The sequence below is a fragment of the Leuciscus leuciscus genome, assembly GCF_965113295.1.
Source record: "Leuciscus leuciscus genome assembly, chromosome: 3".
NCBI classification, from domain to species: domain Eukaryota; kingdom Metazoa; phylum Chordata; class Actinopteri; order Cypriniformes; family Leuciscidae; genus Leuciscus; species Leuciscus leuciscus.
In genome coordinates, this window is record NC_138727.1 from 52,614,440 (window position 1) to 52,637,061 (window position 22,622).

At 38.6% G+C, this 22,622-nt stretch overlaps 2 protein-coding genes across 2 annotated transcripts in view; both read right to left on the reverse strand.

Annotated features, from left to right (window-relative positions):
- LOC309493752 (uncharacterized protein) overlaps nt 1-22,622 on the reverse strand; it is a 60,135-nt gene that overhangs the window by 33,204 nt on the left and 4,309 nt on the right. The window lies entirely within an intron of this gene.
- The window catches only part of prkacab (protein kinase, cAMP-dependent, catalytic, alpha-b), a 22,156-nt gene continuing 444 nt past the window's right edge, over nt 911-22,622 (reverse strand). Inside the window, exons 1-10 of the mRNA XM_082163010.1 lie at nt 22,516-22,622; nt 15,237-15,298; nt 13,278-13,406; nt 12,437-12,535; nt 12,278-12,360; nt 9,840-9,966; nt 7,180-7,275; nt 4,243-4,365; nt 3,950-4,114; nt 911-2,235 (exon numbers count right to left, since the gene is read on the reverse strand). The exon at nt 22,516-22,622 is cut by the window's right edge and continues 444 nt beyond it. Coding sequence (XP_082019136.1) covers nt 2,110-2,235; nt 3,950-4,114; nt 4,243-4,365; nt 7,180-7,275; nt 9,840-9,966; nt 12,278-12,360; nt 12,437-12,535; nt 13,278-13,406; nt 15,237-15,298; nt 22,516-22,561 — 1,056 coding nt within the window. The 5' untranslated portion in view covers nt 22,562-22,622 and the 3' untranslated portion in view covers nt 911-2,109. The remainder of the gene's footprint in view (nt 2,236-3,949; nt 4,115-4,242; nt 4,366-7,179; nt 7,276-9,839; nt 9,967-12,277; nt 12,361-12,436; nt 12,536-13,277; nt 13,407-15,236; nt 15,299-22,515) is intronic.

Consider the following 22,622-nt stretch of genomic DNA (forward strand, 5'->3'; position numbering starts at 1 on the left):
GCTGTTTTTGTAGATTATTGCTGTTGTTGTAGATTATTGCTGTTTTTGTAGATTATTGCTGCTGATGTTGGATATTGCTGAATTTGGATATTGATGCTGATGTTGGTTATTGCTGTTGTTGGAGATTATTGCTGTTTTTGTAGATTATTGCTGCTGATGTTGATTATTGCTTTTGTTGTAGATTGCTGCTGATGTTGGATATTGATGCTGATGTTGGATATTGATGCTGATGTTGGATATTGCTTTTGTTGTAAATTGCTGTTGATGTAGGATATTGCTGTTGATGTTGATATTGCTGCTGCTGTTGGTTATTGGTTGTTGTAGATTATTGCTGCTGATGTTGGATATTGATGCTGATGTTGATTATTGATGCTGATCTTAGTTATTGTTGCTGTTGGTTATTGGATATTGCTGTTGTTGTAGATTATTGCTGTTGTTGTGGATTACTGCTGGTTGTTGTTGGTTATTTGTTGTTGGTTATTGCTGCTGCAGATCAAGTACGGGACTTGCTACTGCAAATACATACACAACACGCCACTGTGAGCAAGTAAGACATGCTGCTGCTGTACAATATAGCATACATGAATTACCCGTAGCAGATCTATACAGGTGGAGCTGGGGAAGGTGGAGGGTTTCTGAAAGCATCCTGCAACTGTTACAGCAAATGCTGATCAGTATTTGAAGGTTGAGCAGCGAGCTCATTGGCTACTGATACAGCAGAAACCGATCAGCTGCACCCTATAGAGAATGATGCGATTACAAGCAGATTGAGTTGAGGCCTGCGCCATCTAGAGTTTCATGACAAAACTTCTACTTCAGTATGACAGCATGCCAAATAGGACAGAAGCTGCAGACAGGGTGAAACTTACTGAAATATTAGGTGCTTACATATAAAAGGACGTGAAACCTGTTTGGTATTTATAGTAATACTTTATTGGAATGATTCTTGTGGTGCAAAATATCACAATTAACTTGAACCATGTCCTCAGGAGTAAGCACTGGTATCCACTGAGTTCACCTCCAGCTTAGAGGAGATATTTGTAGCCTAGAGAGTTGCGTGTAAGAAATTCTCACCCAAAAAGGAGCCAGATGCTCTGCACCCATTCAGAGAGAAGACTTTGCCTATTTAAAAATGCAGAAATGGAAGAATGAAGGGGGGAAGAAATGGCGAAAACGGAGAGAGCAATGCGGCGGCTCATTGGTCGACCGCAAGACTTCGCCGTGTCAATCACGCACAGTGTGTGTGCGATTTCGTCAGGTACTAGAAATGTATAACCCAATGAGAACCGTAACAATTATAGTATTAACAATACTAAACAAACAAAACAAAAACATTCATCCCCTCCTCTGCACGAAGGCTTGACGCGGTCCGCTGTCGACTGTTATCTGTCAGCTAGAATCAATGAAACGACTGATGAGCCAAAATATTGACACTTGTAGGATTTCATGGCACATTTCATAGGTGAAAGTTCAAAGTTCATCAGTGAATATTTTACAGAGCGCAGTGGACCTACAGCTGAAAGAAGAAAAAGAAAAGAGGTGCTCATATTATGAAATCATGGCTTCTTTTCTATGCCATTTTCACTTCGTCGTCCCTTTCAGTGCATTTTAAGAATAAAGAAACACATGACAGTATACAGGACCAAAAATATTTCGGTTATTACACAGGAATACATATTTTTATCGTTCTTTTTTTTTTTTCTATTTTTCTGTATGGTTGTTATGGTGACCTAGTGGAGAACTTGCACCTTAGTGGTAACTGTTCAAGATTAGAGACTTAACTAATCCAGTCTGTTTTTGTGCGGCAACAACAATCCCAGTCCACAGGCCAACAAATACACCCTATCAAATCCATCATGATTAATATCACATGAACAGAGATTAAAAAAAAAAAAAAAAAAAAAGAGAAAATTGCAAACATGATTAAAATAGAGGAGATGATAAAGGCCTCACTGTTTATCCCTGGAGGTCTTCTCTGGACTCTTCCGCTGGTTTCTCTGCTGTTTTACAGGAGGAAGGATCGGTTTTTAAGATTCATGCACTTTTTCTCCTTCTCTCTCTCTTTCTCTCCACCTATATCCCTCGCTCTGATTTCTATAGTTTCTTCCTCTAGAATTCGGCAAATTCTTTTGCGCACTTCTCCGTGAATGACACACGGATCTCCTCTTCCTCGTAGTCGTCGAAGTTGCTGGTGTCCCCGGGACCTCTGCATTTAGGCACAAATGGGGCCTCCACCTGCCAAAACACACACGGAGAGAGAGACATTTACCTGATCTTAAACATTTCACGCTTGATATTTATATTTGAGCATGAAATAAATCGCCAATACCAATATAAAGTATTTCTTCACTCATATTTTACACTACCCTTTGATTTTGAGTAACGGCAAAATCACACAAAATATTTGATTTGTTTCTGTTCATCTAACAGCATTTGTCATAATTTGTGCTTGATTTACTTTTTACATGGATCATATATTATTTTTCAAATTACATATCGATCAACAGAGAAAAGCGTAAAAAGTATTTGTTTAAAATATATGCGGATTTGAGCTGCACAAGGTTTTTTTTTTTTTTTTTTTGAACAGAGATTACGATTCTGAACGGACAACTAACTAAATATAATTACATTTAATATTAAAGGGGTGGTTTAATGCCATTTTCACAAGATGTAAAATAAGTCTTTGATGTCCCCAGAGTGTGTATGTGAAGTTTTACCTCAAAATACCCCACAGATATTTTTATATAGCATGTTAAAGTTGTCACTTTTTGAGGGTGAGCAAAAACACACCGTTTGTGTCTGTCCCTTTAAATGCAAATGAGCTGCTGCTCCCAGCACAGAGGGCGGAGCTTCAAGAGCTTGTGTCCTTTTACCTCACACGCCTTTTATGTTCAAACCGGAGTCAGACAATGATGGAGAGACTCAAGAAGAAGTGACAACATGTAGGCAACATTTCTGAATGTTTAGTTGATGAATTTATGTAGCTGATGTGTAGTTATCTTCTAGTCACTGATTAGCATATTCTGTCTTGATAATCTATAAATCGTGTCCGGGGACGGGGTTTATGTAAATTTGAGGGTTAGTGATGTCACTAACCTGTGTAGTCCCTACCAGCCTTTTTGTTGTAGTCCTAAAAAATTAATTTCTTTAAAAGCAAATATCTCCCTTTGCTTTGAACTTTGAGCATTGTAACTTTGCATTACTTTGTATTTGAGCGTTGTAACTTTCCATTACACCAAATGGAAACACGTCAATTTCGCAAAAACTCCCATATATCGCAAAAAAGTTTTTACGCTCGCATGAGGTGGTTTTTCAGGCAATTCGAAAAAGGAATATTTCGCAAAACTGCAATGGAAACAGTTGATCATTCTTTAAAGATGGCGCAGTATGTTTTGACAGAAGACGAGACAGAGTTCTTCATTAAACTCATAAAAGACAAAGGAATTACAGGAATACTGGATTCTGAACAACAAAGAAATGCCACAATCAAGACCTTGAAGCAGATATTATGAAGCAAGTATAAGGTCTCTTATATAAGGTATATAAGTATCATAAGTATAAGGGTCTTTCCTTACCATTAATGCTTGGATAACACACCTACGTCTCCTTCCATTAATAATAATGGCTTGTGCGGTGGCTGGGATATATGTAAACCTACCAACATCCATTGCTATAATTATTGGAATGGCTTATTGCGAGAGTAAAAAAAAAGACGTTTTAGTCGCATAACATCAGTTAATGTAAACGCTATCATTTCACACGTTTTTTATCGACATTTAGAAAATATCGCAAAAGTTTTGTGCAAATCTGTTATGGAAACGCGGCTATTGTCTGCTCTTCAACTTGGAATAACGTCCGTGAATGTCTTTTATAAACGTTACAGTAGTGTGAACGCAGCTTTACAGGTCAAAACCCTGAATAATACGTCAATAATACGTGTGTTTCTCACCCTCCGCTGGTAAATGGCTATCCAGTCAGTAGTGGAGAACCACTTGTGTCCTTTAATGTCATTCACTCCGTTTTTAAGGTTTCCGAAGCGTTTGGTGAGGTCCACCTGTAGCAGGTTTCTCAACAGGTCCTTCAGGTCCGAACTGAAGTGTGACGGGAATCGTACCTGTGGAAAGAAACAAGCAAACAATCACAAGGAAAGTGGGTCAGGTTGAGAAGACAAGAATCTCAGATATCGTCTGATTCGTTTAGAAATCGATAGGCTGTTGTTTTGTTAAGCCTCGGCAAAATTACCTTTCCTGAGACAATCTTTTCGTAGATCTGAATGGGTTGATCGGCGAAAAATGGAGGATAACCAGCAGCCATCTCGTACATCAACACACCCAGAGCCCACCAGTCCACCGCCTTATTATAACCCTACCAGACACACACATCAGGAGCAGTTCAAGAGGAGATGAAACACTGTAAAGTGGAGCGACAACTGCCAACATTCATGGGAAGATGATTTAAACTAGTAGAGAAGGGATGAGATGAGATGCAAGTTATTCAAACTGAAACAGATCAAATGAATAGCAAACAATTCATATACACTACCGGTCAAAAGTTTGGAATAATTAAGATAAAACACATTTAAAAAAAAAAATATATATATCTTCTGGTCACTAAGGCTGCATTTATTTGATCAAAAATACAGTAAAAAAGATAATATTGTGAAATATTAATACAATTTAACTGTTTTCTACATGTTAAAATGTCATTTATTCCTGTGATGCAAAGCTGAATTTCCAGCATCATTACTCCAGTCTTCAGTGTCACATGATCCTTCAGAAATCACTCTAATATGATGATTTGCTGCTCGAGAAATATTTTCAATTATTTTCAATGATGAAAACAGTTGTGCCGTGTAATATTTTGTTGGAAATGTGAGACACTACCATTAAAAAAGTTTGGGTTAAGTAAGATAAATGAAGCAAAAGAAAGAATACTATTATTCAGCAATAAACACATTAAATTGATTAAAAAGCAATAATAAAATATTTATTATGTAACAAAATATTTTTATTTCAAATAAATGCTGTTCTTTTATACTTCCTAAACAATCCTGTAAAAAATATTGTGATTTCCACAAAAATATGAAGCAGCAGCATTTTCAACATTGATAATAATAAGAAATGTTTCTTGAGCATCAAATCATCATATTAGAGTGATTTCTGAAGGATCATGTGACACTGAAGACTGGAGTAATGATGCTGAAAATTCAGCTTTGATCACAGGAATAAATGACATTTTAATATACATTCACATAGGAAACACTTCTTTTAAATTGTAATAATATTTCACAATATTTCTTGTATTTTTGATCAAATAAATGCAGCCTTGGTGAGCAGAAGAGACTTCTTTCAAAAACGTTGAAAAATCAACGTTGAAATGTTATTTCAGACAAATGAAGTGTTATATTTATGTAAAAAAAACATCTCATTAAAGGTACAATGTGTAAGATCGTTGTAATAAAAGATTCAAAAACCATTTGCACAGTGTGATATATTTCCTGCAGTTGTGTACTTACATTATCCCAAAAGTTTGCAAGGATTTGTACATTTTTAACAGTTTTAATAATGGCTCGTCCCTGGTCATTGTCACATATCAATGACGTAATATCCGCACTATTCTCGTTTCCGCTTGTAGAAACCATAGATATATAAACATAGATACCTCATTAGCTGCCATTTTAATGGCCCGCTATATTTAAAGGGGTGGTATAATGCCCTTTTCACAAGATGTAAAATAAGTCTTTGATGTCCCCAGAGTGTGTATGTGAAGTTTTAGCTCAAAATACCCCACAGATATTTTTATAAAGCATGTAAAAACGCATCGTTTTGTGTCAGTTACTTTAAATGCAAATGAGCTGCTTCTCCCAGCACAGGGGGCGGAGCTTCAACAGCTCGTGTCCTTTTACCTCACACACACATGCACTGAAAATTTCAAAAACGTTTAACCTTTTATGTTCAAACCGGAGTTGGACACTGATGGAGAGACTCAAGAAGAAGTGACATGTAGAAGCAACAGGACATTTCTGAATGGTTAGTTGATGAATTTATGTAGCTGATGTGAAGTTATCTTCTAGTCATTGATTATTCTGTCTTGATAATCTATAAATCGTGTTCAGGGGGCGGGGTTAATGTAAATTCTAGGGTTAGTGATGTCACTAACCCAGGAGGAATGTGGTGTAGTCCCTACCAGCCGTTTGTTGTAGTCCTTAAAACGCAATTTCTTTAAAAGCAAATATCTCCCTTTGCTTTGAACTTTGAGCATTGCAACTTTGCAGAGGTTGTTTAAGCTCAAACAGCAACATTACACACTAACTAAAGTTAGAAAAGTGAAATCATAATCAACCACCCCTTGAAGCCGCTAATGAGGATCTATGTATATATACATCTGTGATACAATATCTCGACGCCGCTGTTGTGTCGCTCAGTCATCATGGTTCACGGTTATTGATTGGCGAGTACAGAAAAATCGCAAAAAACGTAAACGTAGATCAACTGAGGCGAGCAGGCTTTGGGAAAAATGGAGAAATAAAACAAGGATCAATATCAGCGTGGGGTTTTCAGGATGGAGAGCTCGCGACAAAATTGGTCCACAGAGACTCCGCTCTCACATGTGTTTTAATAGACAGGTAAGCAAATATATATTATTTATTGTACACATAGTTATATAGCACTTTGTTTGTACTTCAGTAACGTTTTTTATCAAGTCTGGTGACCAAGTCTATGGCAGTGAAATTAAATATGTGTTGCACAAAAATATTTAGCCATTACTTGCAAATACTGTGGGTTCGTTCAAATGTCCTTTTAGGACGATTGTTTTAAACGTGTAAAACTGCGCAGCATTAACCCACAAATCATTTGACAAATAGTCACATATCAGGCAATTATAGCATTACATTTCACATTTCTTGCAGCTAATTAATTACGATGACATAACATAGTGTGATCAAGCGTTCAGGTAATACAAAAACTAATTTATTAGCTGATATATCCTTTATATGATTTGTGAATTCCACACATCTCTGAATAGTGAAAACGACATCTCCCAGAGTTCCACTCTCCTTCATAGCGTCATCAAGCTTCGTCTTGTTATTGTTTTGAAAATGCGACCTCTGCCGGCGAAAACTTACAGATTGTACCTTTAATTATAATGTGAGCGCTCTAGTTTTGTTGGCGAGCTCACCTTGCTGAGGATGATCTCCGGGGCCAGATACTCCGGGGTCCCACACAGCGTCCACGTGCGGCCCTTCACCCGCTTCGCGAAGCCAAAGTCTGTCACCTGAACACAGTCACACACACACATGACGATTTATGATGACGCTGTGATTTATGAAACATTTCTTTGATGTCACTCTTATATTAGCCACAAGGGGGCAGTAATGGTGAGATCATGAGCTGTGTGTGATTGAGAGCACATCCAGACTGCTCTCTCACACACTCTCACTCTCACTCTCTATCTCTCTCTCTCACACACACACATCCACACAGCTCATATACTGCTCACAGACACTTTATTTACACCCAAACCTGACTTCTTTTTCTCACACACACTGTATTTACACCCAAACCTGACTTATTTTTCCTCACACTTTTTGGGTTTCAGCAAAATCACATTGATTTTGACATGTTTCCTTGACATGGATCATAAAATATTTTCCAAAGGGCAATAATTAAGTATTACAGAGAAAGGAGTGAAAAATACTTACTTTAAAATACACACTGATGTAAAGTAGGTCACAAATGTTGACATTTGCTTTTTAAAGTAACGATAAATATTACTTATTAGGTCAGTCATGCTAATTAAGAAATTTTAAGACGGGGAGTCCAAAGTGTTTCATATTAATTTCAGATTCTAACTAAATATTACATCATATTAAACATGAATATCACGTAGATTAACTAATGCAAATGCCTAATGCCAAAATGTTGTCTTTGTTCACCAAGTAAGTTACTGGTCAGGCATTATTGTTAACTCACAAGACTGTACGGAGAAAATGACAATTTGATGGATAATTTAAATATATTTTGGTAATGTATTAATTCCGCCGTCACATCTGAGCGTGAAACGCTGCTTGGAGAGTTTCAAGATAGTAAAAAATAATTAATAAAACAATAATAATTTAATTGTTCATATGTGTTATTCTCGTTAGAAGATTTTTTTTTTTTTACTGATAATAAATGGTAATTGTTTCATGAAATATCATGATTGTACTTATTTATTTTCCCAAAGTAAGGTTAATGTAAGCAGCTTCTTGCTACACTCTCCTAAATGCATAATAAAACCTAAGTGCAAACATGACCGCTTCAATGACCGTATAGCCTACGGTCCTTTTTACTGTCCAATGACATCTTATATCCACTTAGAGTGACATGGGAGAGAGTCGGAAGTTCATTTGTTGCCCCTACGAGTTTATAATAGCATACTTTAACAAGATTTTCAAATGGATAAAAAAAATAAAATAAATCTTAGTATTTATCAATCAATTCATTATAAACAATGTAACAAGACTTTTTTTTTTTTTTTATAGAATGTGTTTTCTAATATTATAATTTTTTTTTCAAAGTGTACAGGGTCGCTAGCAACCCAAGGTATGTAATAGTGTAAATATTTTTTTTTTCTGCGCAATAATTGAGTCTCTGATGACTCAGTAAGTGCAATTCACCTTCATTCCTCAAAGTGACAATGTTTGATACACAATTATAGCGTGAGTGATCAAAATATTGATTGAAGACATTGAGAACGTGTTTGTGATGGCGAATATGAGCCAGATGCTGAATATACTGGGAATGAGCTCTGATGAGGACAGTGATGATGATGATGATGATGATATAAAACATCTGCTCAAATTTAACCCTTCAAAGTTCCAAAACATCACGAAATATGCTTTATTTTATTCTTCTGTAATTGTTATTAAAATATCAAGAGTGTATACATACAGTCAAAGCAACATTTATTCAGACACCTTCAACATTTCTCACATTATCACAGTTTATTCACTATAGAAAATGGTAAAAAATATGAGAAGAACTCAGAGTTATTAAATCAGTTGATATTTCTCTAGTTTTGTCCGTCCTTCTGTCAGACTGTCTCATAAATGAATTATGTTGAATATCTGTCAGCTGTTAAATTTAACTACACAATTAGATAATACCACTTTAGATCAACCAATTACCAAGTAATGCTTCATTTTGTTTAGTCTGTGTGTGAAAATGTTGCATTAGCAATTAAAGAAAAAATACTTGAGCAAAATATGATCAGCTCAAAGTGTCTGAATACTTTTTGTTCCAACTTTGTATAATTTATACTGGTAGTCACTGTATGAAGAATATTTGGGTATAATATGTCTCAGTTTATTAAATTTTGCTCTCCTCACTTACATAAATGAACTATAGTGTCCTGCACACACTAGCAAAAAAATATATAAAAAATGATATCTGGTGTCTGAATAACTCTTGGTTTGACTGTATATATAGATCCGGGTCGCTAAAGACCCGAACATGTAATAATGATTGGCGGAACATTTATGCATGTAAGGGTTAAACTTTACAGAGAAGGGTGTGCAAAAATATTTGTTTAAAATACTTATTGCTGCATATTAATGTAAAGTAGATCACAAATGCTGGTGTTTGCTTTAGACAACAGTAATGATTCAGAAGTTCAAACATCACATGAACAACCTCAAAAAAATATTCAGATGAGCAAAAAAATTGTGAAAACACCTCAAATGTTCTAATAGTCAGTCATATTGGCAAATGAAAGGAGTCTTAGTCCTATTCCAGACTGTTCATTTCCTAATAAATATTAGTGTCTGTTGAATGTGAACTCTTTTACATGTGTTTTACCTGGATGTATCCCTGCTGATCGATGAGGAGGTTCTCTGGTTTAAGGTCTCTGTAGATCAGGTCAAGGGCGTGCAGATATTCAAAGGTCAAAACTATTTGTGAAGCATAAAAGCGTGCATGGGGTTCACTGCAGAAAGAGAGAGAGACAGAGAGAGCAAAAGACAAGGAGAAAACACACCGTTACATAATGGCATCAGGCAAGAATAAAACAGATGGACTGAACCTCGATGCATCAGTGATTTACTGCATTAGGACACAATGTCACTGCAAAAAAAAACTAATAAATATTACGCATGTCACAGTCTCACATTAGCACAGCTTTCAGGACGAATATCCTCAGATTTCACTGGAAGTCATGGTTTGGTTCTTTAAACCCAAAGTTGTTTTATCCTCTATATTTAGCTAGACGAACACGAGCCGAAGCCAAAGATATCAAGCTCAAATATGCAGACTGATGGGGCGACTGTTATGTGCCTAGTGTTGATCAAATGTCCGATCAGTTTTATGTCAACTTTTATGTGGATTAAAAAAAAACATACAAGTTAAACTACATATACTGTAATCGACTCTCTTAAAAAATAACGTTTAAAAAATTTTTTTTTATAGAATGTCATAGAAGAACCATTTTTAGTTCCTCATAGAACCTTTCAGTGAAGAGTTCTTTAAAAGAACCGTTTCTTCTTAATGTGAAGAACATTCTAAAAATCTAAAGAATCATTTTTTCACTGTAAAGAACTTGTTAAAGTTTCTTCACGGAACCATAAATGCCTTTAAAGGAGATTTTTTTAGATGTAGGTCAGAGGATCAAATTTAGCATTTGGAATCACATTTTAAAGAGGCCAAAAACCGATGCAAAATGTAATCTCGAATTTCTTTTCTTTTTTGTCATTTATACACATGCAATTCAATCTGAGTCAAAATAAATATAAATACGACCTGTTTTTCCTTCTAAGCATTTGGTCTTTTGTAACTGCACATGTAAACCACGAGTCAGAGGTTCACACACATTTCTCATCAACCTTAAAACAGTTTGATTTGAAGGCTTCTGCTTAAAGCCTGACAATTGTGATTTTTAAGAATGAGTTGAACCAGATAGTGACGGAAAAACACCAAGTCATAGATGTGAACTCCTTCATTACACTGCAAAAAGTGAGCAGAGCTGGCGTTTAATTTATGTGTTGTAATCACAACATCCACATTCACGTGCATTTTTCGTGTTTTTAATGACTTGTAGTCAGAATGGAGAATTAGAGTGTGTGTGTGTGTGTGTGTGTGTGTGTGTGTGTGTGTGTGTGTGTGTGTGTGTGTGTGTGTGTGTGTGTGTGTGTGTGTGTGTGTGTGTGGTTGTGTATTTGAGAACATAAAAAAACAAGTGGGGGAATATACTAGATAATAAATGCATTATTAAATCATTTAAAAATTGTTCTACAATGTGGGTTGTTTTAAACCTTTTGAATTAGAGGAGATATTTAAAGTGACGATTTTTATTTAAAGAATACGCTTTTAAAGTTGTTTATATGTCTATGTTGGTGTTTTTAATATGCTTTAAGACAAGCCATGTGTAAATTCAGTATTTTCTCCTCAAAACTGAAGTGAACCAAAGACAGTCTCAAAAACACGGTTTGAAATCGCTGGTGTTTCTGACGTCACAAACTACCTTGTAACCAATCAGGTCATCGTGTGATCGTCAACGAGTGGATCTCTGAGCTAAGTGAGTGAGTGGAGGCGGGACTCATTTGCATATTCATAGAACCGTGTATACTAAATGAGGCAAGGGTGTCGAGTTACATTCAAGATATTTTAAGACATAAATAAAAAAAATTTCCAAGGAAAAGACATTTAAATATGTCATTTTGGTGATCAAAATAAAATTATTGACTACAGCTGGACTTCAAAGGGATAGTTCACCCAAAATATAAAACACCAAAGACGATATTTTGAAGAATATGCGTAGCCAATTGACGGCGCCCATAGTATTTTATATTCTTACTATGGAAGTCAATGGCTACCGTAAACTGTTCGATTTCCTGTATTCTTCAAAACATCTGCTTTTGTGTTCAGCAGAAGATAGACACTCAAACAGGTTTGTTACAACATGAGGGTGAGTAAATGATGACAGAATTTTCATTTTTGGGTGAACTGTCCCTTTAAGGCATAGTCCTTCTGTAGCCCCGCCCCTTTTCAGCGTCTCCGGATTGTATTTCCACAGCATGAAGGTGAGATCTTACAGATTTATGAATGAACGGCTTGTTTTAAAAATCTACTATTGGTTACGCATCCGCTTCAAACATTACAACACTCATGATATCTTTTGCTAACTCTACAATAAGTAAATCCACTTCACCAGCTAATTACTCTTCGACAGCGATGCCATAGAAATATACAGAGTATATATATATATATATATACACACACATCAAGAATGTACAGATATTCACCTGAATCTGCCGATTCTGCGCAGGTGTGAAAACATCTCCCCTCCCTGAACGTACTGCATCACCATGTAGAGATTGGTGTTGTCCTGCAACAAACACACACACACACACGTCCATTACATGCGCCATCATCCAGTTATTGTTGTCCTGAACGATCCTCACCTTGAAGGAGTACTCCAGGCGCACTAGGAAGGGGAAGCTGACGGCCTGCAGGATCCTCTTCTCGTTGAGTGTGTGTTCGATCTGCTTCAGCTTCACCACCTGAAGACAAGCAGTGTTACTGAACGCATCCATCACGTCTAATGCCGAGTTCACACTGAACCATTTTAGGCCCGATTTTCACTCGCCGACAGGTTTTGGGAGATCGCCGACAAATGCCCGAAATCACAGGCAAATCAGTGCTCGTTCACGTGAGTGACAATCACACAGTGTGAATGATCAAAGACGAGATCTGAGAGAATCGCAGACGCCCGTGAGATATTTGGCATGCTAAACATCTGGACCTGTCGGAGACTCAAAATCCTGCTGTGTGAAATGTGTTCTGACTGAAAACGACATCGGCGATGACCGACAGCCAATGAGAGAGCAAGATACAGGACAGCGAGATGTTCGGGGAGGAGTTATAGACCAGAATATCAGTATTTTAATAGATATATTTACAATTATATCACATAGAAAACAAAGCAAAAATATTTGCTTGACCAGCAGAACATTGCTAAACTATTTATGTTCCCCAAACTCTCTTCCCGAGGGGAAGTGCTTAGGGACGTTCGCAACTGCGTGTCTAAAAGTGGACTGGAACGCAGCCCCAGTCGTAGTCATGTAAAGTCATGCAGAGTGAAACCTCCTGTCGCCGATCCATCTTACAGTGTGAACACAGCAGAAACTGAATGTTACACCAGATAGTCGTACAGTGTGAATAGGACAGTGACCCGGCTACTGTGAAAACCGTGCAGTGTGAACTCGGCGTAACACCAGTTTGAGTGTCATCAGCCCCGCTCACCTTCTGTTTGTTGAGGATCTTCATGGCGTAGTGCTGGCCGGTCTCTCGGTGTCTGACCAGCATCACGCGCCCGAACGAGCCAGTACCCAGAGTCTTCAAGCGCTCGAAGTCCTCCAGGCACGCCGTGTTCTGCGGGACAGGCCACGCTGTTTTTAGCATGTTTATGTGCAGTTATTCACCAATACTAAATTACTGAGCCAATTATCCGATTAATCAGAATGAAATCTGCTCATACAGACCTGGTTTCACATTAAAAAGGTAATTGCGACTTTTTTATCTCACAATTGAGACTGTTTTCTCACAATTGCGAGTTTACATCTATATAAAGTGATTTAAAGTCGCAGTTGCGAGAAAAAAGGTCATAATTGTGAGTTATAAAGTCAAAATTGCGTGATATAAAGTCGCAATTCTGTATTATAAAACACTTTTCTATATTCTATTCTATAGAACATTTTAAAAGATAATTGCAACTTTTTATCTCACAATTGTGAGTTTATATCTTGCAATTCTGACTTTATAACACACAATTTGGAGATATAGTCAGAATTGTGATATAAACTTGCAGTTCTGTGGAAAAAAGAAGTCAGTCTTTTTTTCCTTAAAATTGGACTTAATAACTCGCAATTGTTAAATAAAAAGTCTCAATTACCTTTTAAAATGTTTTATTCTGTGACGAAAACAAGCTTCCATTCGTTTTAGAATAACTGGTCTCAGTTACAGAAAACACATTGACACGCTTAACTCACATTAACTGAATTCTGACAATCAAAATTGACCATTCCTAGATATTTTTATGGAATTTTGCAGTATTTATTATAAATGATCTATCTGTGAACATCATTTTCTTTTAATTCATGTGTAATCTTGAATCAGAGTAAATTCCCCTCCTTCTCTTCTCTGATGATGAGGGCGGGGCAATAACCTGTCAATCACATCAGATCCACCAATAGCAAACCACAACCATCCAATCAATTCCACAAGCCCCGCCCTACATTTGTTCTTGTATGTGAAGCCGTTTCACGCGGATATACGTCACATTTCTGAAGAAAAGATGAGCGCAACTTCAGTTTAATGCCGACTTATGTGTGTGTGTGTGTGTTCTGATCTTTCTGCACAAACTAAAGCTTCTACGTATTTGATCCACTTGTGTTTATGCGAGCCTTCTTTTGCTGTACGATATCTAAAAGTTAAGCTTAAGTTTAAAAGTACTTTGTGAAGCTTCGAAACCTTTGTGAAACATTTGTTTGGGATTATCGATTTGGAGCACGTATCAAACTCTCAAAGTCACGTGATTTCAATAAACAGGGCTTTATAACTGTTTCGAAATGTTTTGAAGTTTCAATGGTTCAGCGCTACGAGGCGACGATCTCTGTGAAACAATGAACCAGAATCTACAGGGTTTTACCTGATCTCAGATCAGTTTTACACATTTTTAGACATTTTAATGACATATTTGTATAATACAAAGGAAGAGTTGTAGTTAAAAGTCTCTGATTGACCAAGCTCTCTATAAAACGAACCAAACAGGCTCTACAAATGGATAAAATAGCATCTATTATACAGACACTTCATATTTAAATGGTATTAGATGATTTGTTAAGTGCATTTTACTAGATTAACTTTCAATAAAACCTTTGCAGTTGGTTTGTAAAAGGTGTTTTTATGTTGTTGTTTTTTTACGTTTTCCCTGCATTTACACAGTTCTGACCGGCAGGCGTCACCAGAAACAGTCAATCATTGTTGTTTTAATCGATTCGAAGCGCTCATCACTAGTTTCGGGAGTGTTTTGTGTGGTTTCTCAAAGGATTCTGTGATCTTCTGGGTTTGTTCAACTGTTTTTTAAATGACCAGGTGACACTCGTTTAACATAATACAATAAACCAGCTCTGAGAACTATTCCCACTGGAAACGCTTGCGTATTGAAAGCTGAAGCCTGGTTTTCCCTTTATATCCTCTTACCTGTGCAGGATTCTCCCATTTCCTGAGGAAATCTTCTTTGGCGAAGGCCAGAAACTCTTTGACTGTGGGAAGAGACAGAAAACACACTCAACATTACAAGAAGCAACATCATATTTGATTTCTAAGGCCACTAAATTTTCAAAACACAATCTACCATACTACATGCCTTCTGTCGTCTGATTGACAGTTTATACTTTATTAGCTAGTAAAAGTATAATTTTAAAAGGCTGTGATACAAGGTTTGCTGTGATTTGTATAAAGTAAATGTAAGAATAACTTTTATATTGTTAGTAATATTACAAGATGAACACTTACTGGACTGAAGCAACTGATAGATTTACTTGATTATCCATTCATCAAAATGTGAGCCATCTAATATGATCATCAGGCTTTTGAAGAAGGTTTATCTAAATCATCATCATTGTATTGCATTATTTTGCCTCCACAATAAAAACTACTGAGCTTTGATCATAAAACTAAGCATTTAAATATTAATATTGCCATTTAATATTATTGGGAGATACAGCGACAACTAGCCTAATATTTATCTGCATTTTTTGCAAGTAGTTGTTGCAAATTGCATTGATTTACATTAAAATGTGTTTCATCATAATTTCATTTTTCCCTTTTTGGCCATATAAATATCAGGAACTGCACCAGATTGCATAGTTTTGCTCAGTTTAGACCTTTGAATAAAACTGAGATGTTTTTTCCTCCGGCCACGTTCTCACTAAAATATACTAAGCCAAAAAAAGCCTGATGTATTGAATTTGAATAAGATGGTTAAGGATAACGCCGTGTCCTAACTACACGCGACGCGACGCCGCGCGATAAAAGGTATTTTTCCATGTTAATCAGAGTTGTTGTCCTATCCAGGCGCGACGGCGACACGCGACAATTATATTTTAGAAACGGTTTCTATTTTTCTGCGACGTCGCGCTGGAACAACAAACACAAAGTGTGGCAATGATAATCTCAGGTACTGTTTATGTGCTTTAATTACGTGTAATGTGACTTTGAATATCATTTAGTGCTCCAGCTTTGTATCTGTAAAAGCAACAATGGATAATTCACCTCAGATCTTGAAATTAAACAAATGCAAACAAGAACGTTCAAACTGTGAACAAAAGAGTATTCTTTGACAAAGATTGTTTTAGTAACTCAGCCTATGTATTTTTAATAATGTTTAAATGGTGTAATATTTGTGAATTTGATTATGTAAGCCTACTTAGGCCCTGTCCCAAATGGCGCACTTCATGCGGACTTTCGGTCTCGTGGACTTGAATTGCGCGTGCTCGCTGAGTCTACGAGTCCGTAGGCCGTCCCATTCAGCATTTTACCGCTCTGAAGTGTGCTCAGCAGCGCCCCCTTTGTACCCTTGAAGCGGTCTTCCACGAAGCCCGCATAGATGCAGGCTCCACGCACTTTAACTACCCAGGAATCCTTGCGAAAGGCCAATCAGACAACAGATGGGAGGAGATTTCACTCACGGATAATTGTTGACATGGCTGTGAAGAAAATATTACTGTTTTTATGACCTAAATGTACATTTTACCAGTTGTTACCTACAGTTTATACAAACATTATGGTCATCGACCAGTGGTTGATGTCTCAAACATAATAATAGCGTGTTTAATAATACGATCGCATTATGATTCATTAAATAAATAGAACCGAATGGCAGGGCTTTACTGAGTCATATGTAAACATAGTAGGCCTATGAATATTGAAACCTGTAAATTGAAAAAAATATGTTTAAATTATGTTTTAAAATTGTAATCTTAGTTCAAATGGAACATTATGTATTATTATGTACAACTGTATACATCATTTAAATAAGCATGATTTATCTATTGTCTAATGCCCAGGTGATATGCATAATATCAAAATATAGAACTGTAAAATTAGGCTGTGTAGTGGACATGCAGATAAGACGTCGGAGCGCAAAAATGTGATTTCTCCTGTCCAACAACAACCAGACCGTTATTTCCGGCATGCCGATCGAGTCTGTCCCCAAAATACCTCTCAATGCGCCCTCGTGGACTCGCGCCAAGGGCCCTATAGGTCTGCACTACATGACGTCACCAAAGTGTGGACTCTGAGGAAGTCCACAAGTCCGGAGTGTGCCATTTGGGACAGGGCCTTATACATTTTCTTGCGATTGCCGTGGTGCCGTGCACTTGCCGCGAGACTCCGCCCACACGCTGTTCTGATTGGCTGTGGGTTTTGATTGATTTTGACACATCTCTGGCCCTGTCCCAAATGGCACACTTCATGTGCACTTTCGGTCTTGTGGACTTACAATGGCTGCCGCGTGCGCGTGTCCGTTAAGTCCGCGAGACCGCAGTGTGTCCCATTTGTCATTTTTAGATCTCAGAAGGGTGCTCGCGAGCGCCCCCATGTGGTCGATTTGCGCCCTTGATGCGCACTTTTGCCGAGCCCGCGCTGATGCGGACTCCACAGCAGACTTCTTCCCGACAGTCAAAGCGGCATTACGTCACGAAAGTGCGGACTCAGAGGAAGACCGCGGGTGCTTAGGGTTCCATTTGGGACAGGGCCTTTCAGTGTGGACAGACAGATTTGCCCTGTCCCAAATGGAACCCTAAGCACTCGCGGTCTTCCTCTGAGTCCGCACTTTCTTGACATAATGCCGCTTTGACTGTCGGGAAGAAGTCTGCTGCGGAGTCCGCATCAGCGCGGGCTCGGCGAAAGTGCGCATCAAGGGCGCAAATCGACCACATGGGGGCGCTCGCGAGCACCCTTCTGAGATCTAAAAATGACAAATGGGACACACTGCGGTCTCACGGACTTAACGGACACGCGCACGCGGCAGCCATTGTAGACCAAAAGTGCACATGAAGTGTGCCATTTGGGACAGGGCCCCAATTTGTCGCTGGCATCACGTCTGGTTAGGGCACGGTGTAATGGTAAGGTTTAAACGTGATAACATGGCAAAATCAGCAATGCAAAAGGTTGATTCAACTTCAGCTTACAATAAAAGTGCAGCATCTGAGCTCCATTTTAACCTTTCAGTTTTAAAATCCATTCCGCAGATCTTCCCACAAACTCGGCACAGAAAGATATAAAGCAAGCAAAAAGACAAATTGCAAGTGAATAGCACAACAAGCCCACAGCAGGCCAGCGGGGAAGGACCCGTCTAAACTGTGTTCAAGCAGGGCTTTCCTTATGGGAGAGTTATACCCGGTACACAATGATTTTGGTCTGTCCCAGACGAAAGATGACCAATCGTGGAGATTTCTGTGATTGTGGCTCCTAAACGTGGTTCAAAAGGTTCAAAGACGGTCTTGCGACCAAAGATAGTCTATGATCGTTTACGATCTACCGACTAGCCAATCAAATTGCAACATCTACTGACTAGCCAATCAAAATGCAACATCATGGCATATTGAAGCCATATTTGTCTCTTTCGCTTCATCCTCTTTTTTTAAGCACACATAAAAACCACAACTGCCAATCAAGTGCGATTCATCTTGCTCTATTTGTTCACCACTAGCGCAGGCTGATGACGTTTTATTCTGCTATACTAACTTGCATCGCAGCCTACGATTCAATAGGTGTCATCATCGTAAAGTTTACATGCATCTCGTACACAAGTTTATTAGATCCATGCCGTACAGTGTGATTTGTAATGATCTTATGGGATCTGTAGCAGGCGTAAAACGACTCAATACGCTCAAGACAAATGTATTTGTTTAGCGAATTTCACAACGCACACTGTTTCAAAGCAGCTTTCAGGAAATCACGACATTAATGTTTATAATATCTTCATGTCTCACAGTAACATTTAGCAGATTCGAGCCGAGCGATAATATATAGTTTACATTCTGCATCGATACAAGCACTAGGCCTATCAATAGGCAATAAGCAATAGGCCTATCGCTTCATGAAAGTATACTGTGTGTAGGCAGATAAAGTTGGACTATTAGTCTTTTTAACCCCAGGTTAAAGGGTTAGTTTACCCAAAACTGAAAATTGGCCCATGATTTACTCACCCTGAAGCCATCCAAGGTGTATATGACTTTCTTCTTTCAGCCAAACACAATTAGAGCTATATTAAAGGGATAGTTCACTTTGAAATTAAATTTTGGTATGTTTTAGCTTACCTCAAGGGCATCCAAGATGTAGGTGTCTTTTTTTCCGTTCTTGTCTGTCAGTCATATAATGCAGGTCGATGGTCACTGTCTCAAAGAGCATGCACAGAGTCCAAATTAAAACAATTCCCCATCGTCCAAATAAAACAAAACAGTAAGTACACATTGATGGCCTAAGACACGAAACGAGCGGTTTGTGTGAGAAAACGAACAGTATTTATATCGTTTTTACCACTTGTACACAGCCACGTCCAAGTGATCTGAGAGCGCGGGCGGGTATAGATATATACAATAGAAGTCGCCTTGGCTACTGCAGTTCATTGGAACGAAACCGTAGCCAATGCGACATCTAGTCTATACCCGCCCGCGCTCTCAGATCACTTGGACGTGGCTGTGTACAAGTGGTAAAAACGATATAAATACTGTTCGTTTTCTCACACAAACCGCTCGTTTCGTGTCTTAGGCCATCAATGTGTACTTATGATGGGGAATTGTTTAATTTGGACGATGGGGAATTGTTTTAATTTGGACTATGTGCATGCTCTTTGAGACAGTGACCATCGACCTGCATTATATGACTGACAGACAAGAACAGTTTGACCTAAAAATATCAAAATTGAAACTACTGTGGAAAAAAAGACACCTACATCTTGGATGCCCTTGAGGTAAGCTAAAACATACCAAAAATTAATTTCAAAGTGAACTATCCCTTTAAAATATATCCTGGCTCTTCCCAGCTTTATAATGGCAGTGAATGGTACCTTAGATTTTGAAGTCCATAAAAGTATGTCTCCATGGGTTAATAACGGCCTTCTGAAGCGAAGAAAAATATCCATATTTAGAACTGTATAAACTGTAATCACTGGCTTCCGTTACCGGCTGTACGAGAGTCTAGTTCCGGCGGAAGAGTGACCTCTGACCCGAAGAGTGACCTCTGACCCGACGCATGACGTAGAATGTAGGAGTGGCGTAAGTTCAGGTGAGAATAGACGCCTTTCGTGGTTCAAACAACAAACTTAGCTCCTCCCACATTTCTCTTCAAATACTCTTGTTTTTGATTTCTAATTCATGACCGGTGTTTTGTTTTGCTCGATCCTTATCCTCATCAATACGTCGTGTGTCGGGTCAGAGGTCCCTCTTCCGCCGGAACCAGACTCACGTACAGCCGTTAACAGAAGCCAGTGATTAGGCTATGGTTTATAAAGTTATAAATATGGATATTACACAAACGCATGGCTTCACTTCAGAATGCCTTTATTAACCCCTGGAGTCGTATTTATAATAATAATTTGTTACATTTATATAGCGCTTTTTCTGAGACCTCAAAGCGCTTTACATGGAAGGGGGGAATCTCCTCAACCACCACCAATGTGCAGCATCCACTTGGATGATGCGACGGCAGCCATATTGCGCCAGAACGCTCACCACACACCGGCTAACTGGTGGAGAGGAGACAGTGATGAAGCCAATCAGTATATGGGGATGATTAGGAGCCATGATAGACAGAGGCCAAGGGTCAAATTTGGCCAGGATGCCGGGGTTACACCCCTACTCTTTTTCGAAGGACATCCTGGGATTTTTAATGACCACAGAGAGTCAGGACCTCGGTTTAACGTCTCATCCGAAGGACGGTGCTCTTTTGGCAGTATAGTGTCCCTGTCACTATACAGGGGTGTTAGGACCCACACAGACCACAGGGTGAGCGCCCCCTGCTGGCCTCACTAACACCTCTTCCAGCAGCAACCTGGTTTTTCCCAGGAGGTCTCCCATCCAGGTACTAACCAGGCTCAGCCCTGCTTAGCTTCAGTGGGCAACCAGTCTTGGGCTACAGGGTGATATGGCTGCTGGTATTTATGATGGATGGATGCACTTTTTTTGGGGAGGCTTAAAAATCTCAGGTACTATTCACTCCCATTATAAAGCTGGGAAGAGCCAGGATATATTTTAATATAGCTCTAATTGTGTTTGGCTGAAAGAAGAAAGTCATATACACCTAGGATGGCTCGGGGCCGAGTAAATTATTGGATACTTTTAATTTTTGGGTGAAAGGCCACTTTTAACCCTGGGTTAAGCAATGTTTCACACTTGTATTTGTAACAGGGGTTAGCAGCACCAATTTTTCACTACCAAAGGTATGCGTTACGTTGAGTTGTTTCGCAACATACAAACCAATCATAAAATAATTCCTGCCTCAGAAAATATGAATTCATTTTGTACAGTCACAGAAACTCTCAAGCGTCAGCATCGAGGGAAACGGTTGAGCGGTTTTTGTTCCTGTTTTGACATTTCATACTGAAACAGGAAGGTTGGGTGGGACATATCGAGGGACTTATCGAATAATTATTCATTAACATCATTAGCCAGTATAGCCACTGGTTCACGTCACAGCTGCGAGATGTGATGTGATCATTTCAGAAAGCATTTTATTGGACAAAAACACGCAAGATGATGCGGTCAACAATTTTGATTTGATTTCCAGAAGAGAAAGACTCATTAAAAACGTCAACAGTGAAGGGCAAGCGTGATTTTAGAGCATTATTAAAACAGATTGCAACTCGATTTAACAATGTAAATATGCAAATGAATGATGATACCCTGATGGGTTTTAGCCTACATGTGTAAAGTGTGAAATCTTAAAATCTGACAACCTAATTACTAGGCTAAACCAGGGTTAGTATGAACCGTGTGAAACATGAAAGACTTAACCCAGGGTTAAACATTTCAACCAGCAGGGCCGTAACCGTCAAAGATGTCAATTAATACGGTTGTTATCAAATTTTGATACGTGGTCCCCTGAATATAAGGGGCTCTTGCTGTTTTCTTCAGACCTTCTACACATCTGGACCCATCGAATACACACATATAGAGTCTTTTCTGTTGAACAAACATTCTTGATATGTTATATGGCACTACATACACATACACACACAAAACCCCCAAACGAAGCGCTTATTAAAGCATCAACACATTGTTTGAGCCTGAAATCGCCATGACAGCATCAGCATCCTCTCTCTCTCTCTCTCTCTCTCTCTCGCTCTCTCTCTCTTTGCTGAAGCCTCACACATGCACGAATATATTCCCGAGGAATCTGAGCATCTGATGATGAAACCGATCGCCATGATCGATCATGACTAAACACAATGATCGGGAGGTTTAAAGACACCCACCGCTTTCCATCTCGTTTCCCCGTTTGGCGGCCGGCGTGTTGCCCATGTCTCCGGGCCTGTCAGGCGCTGGAGACCCGCAGGAAGATGATGCTCCTGCCGCGCCTCGG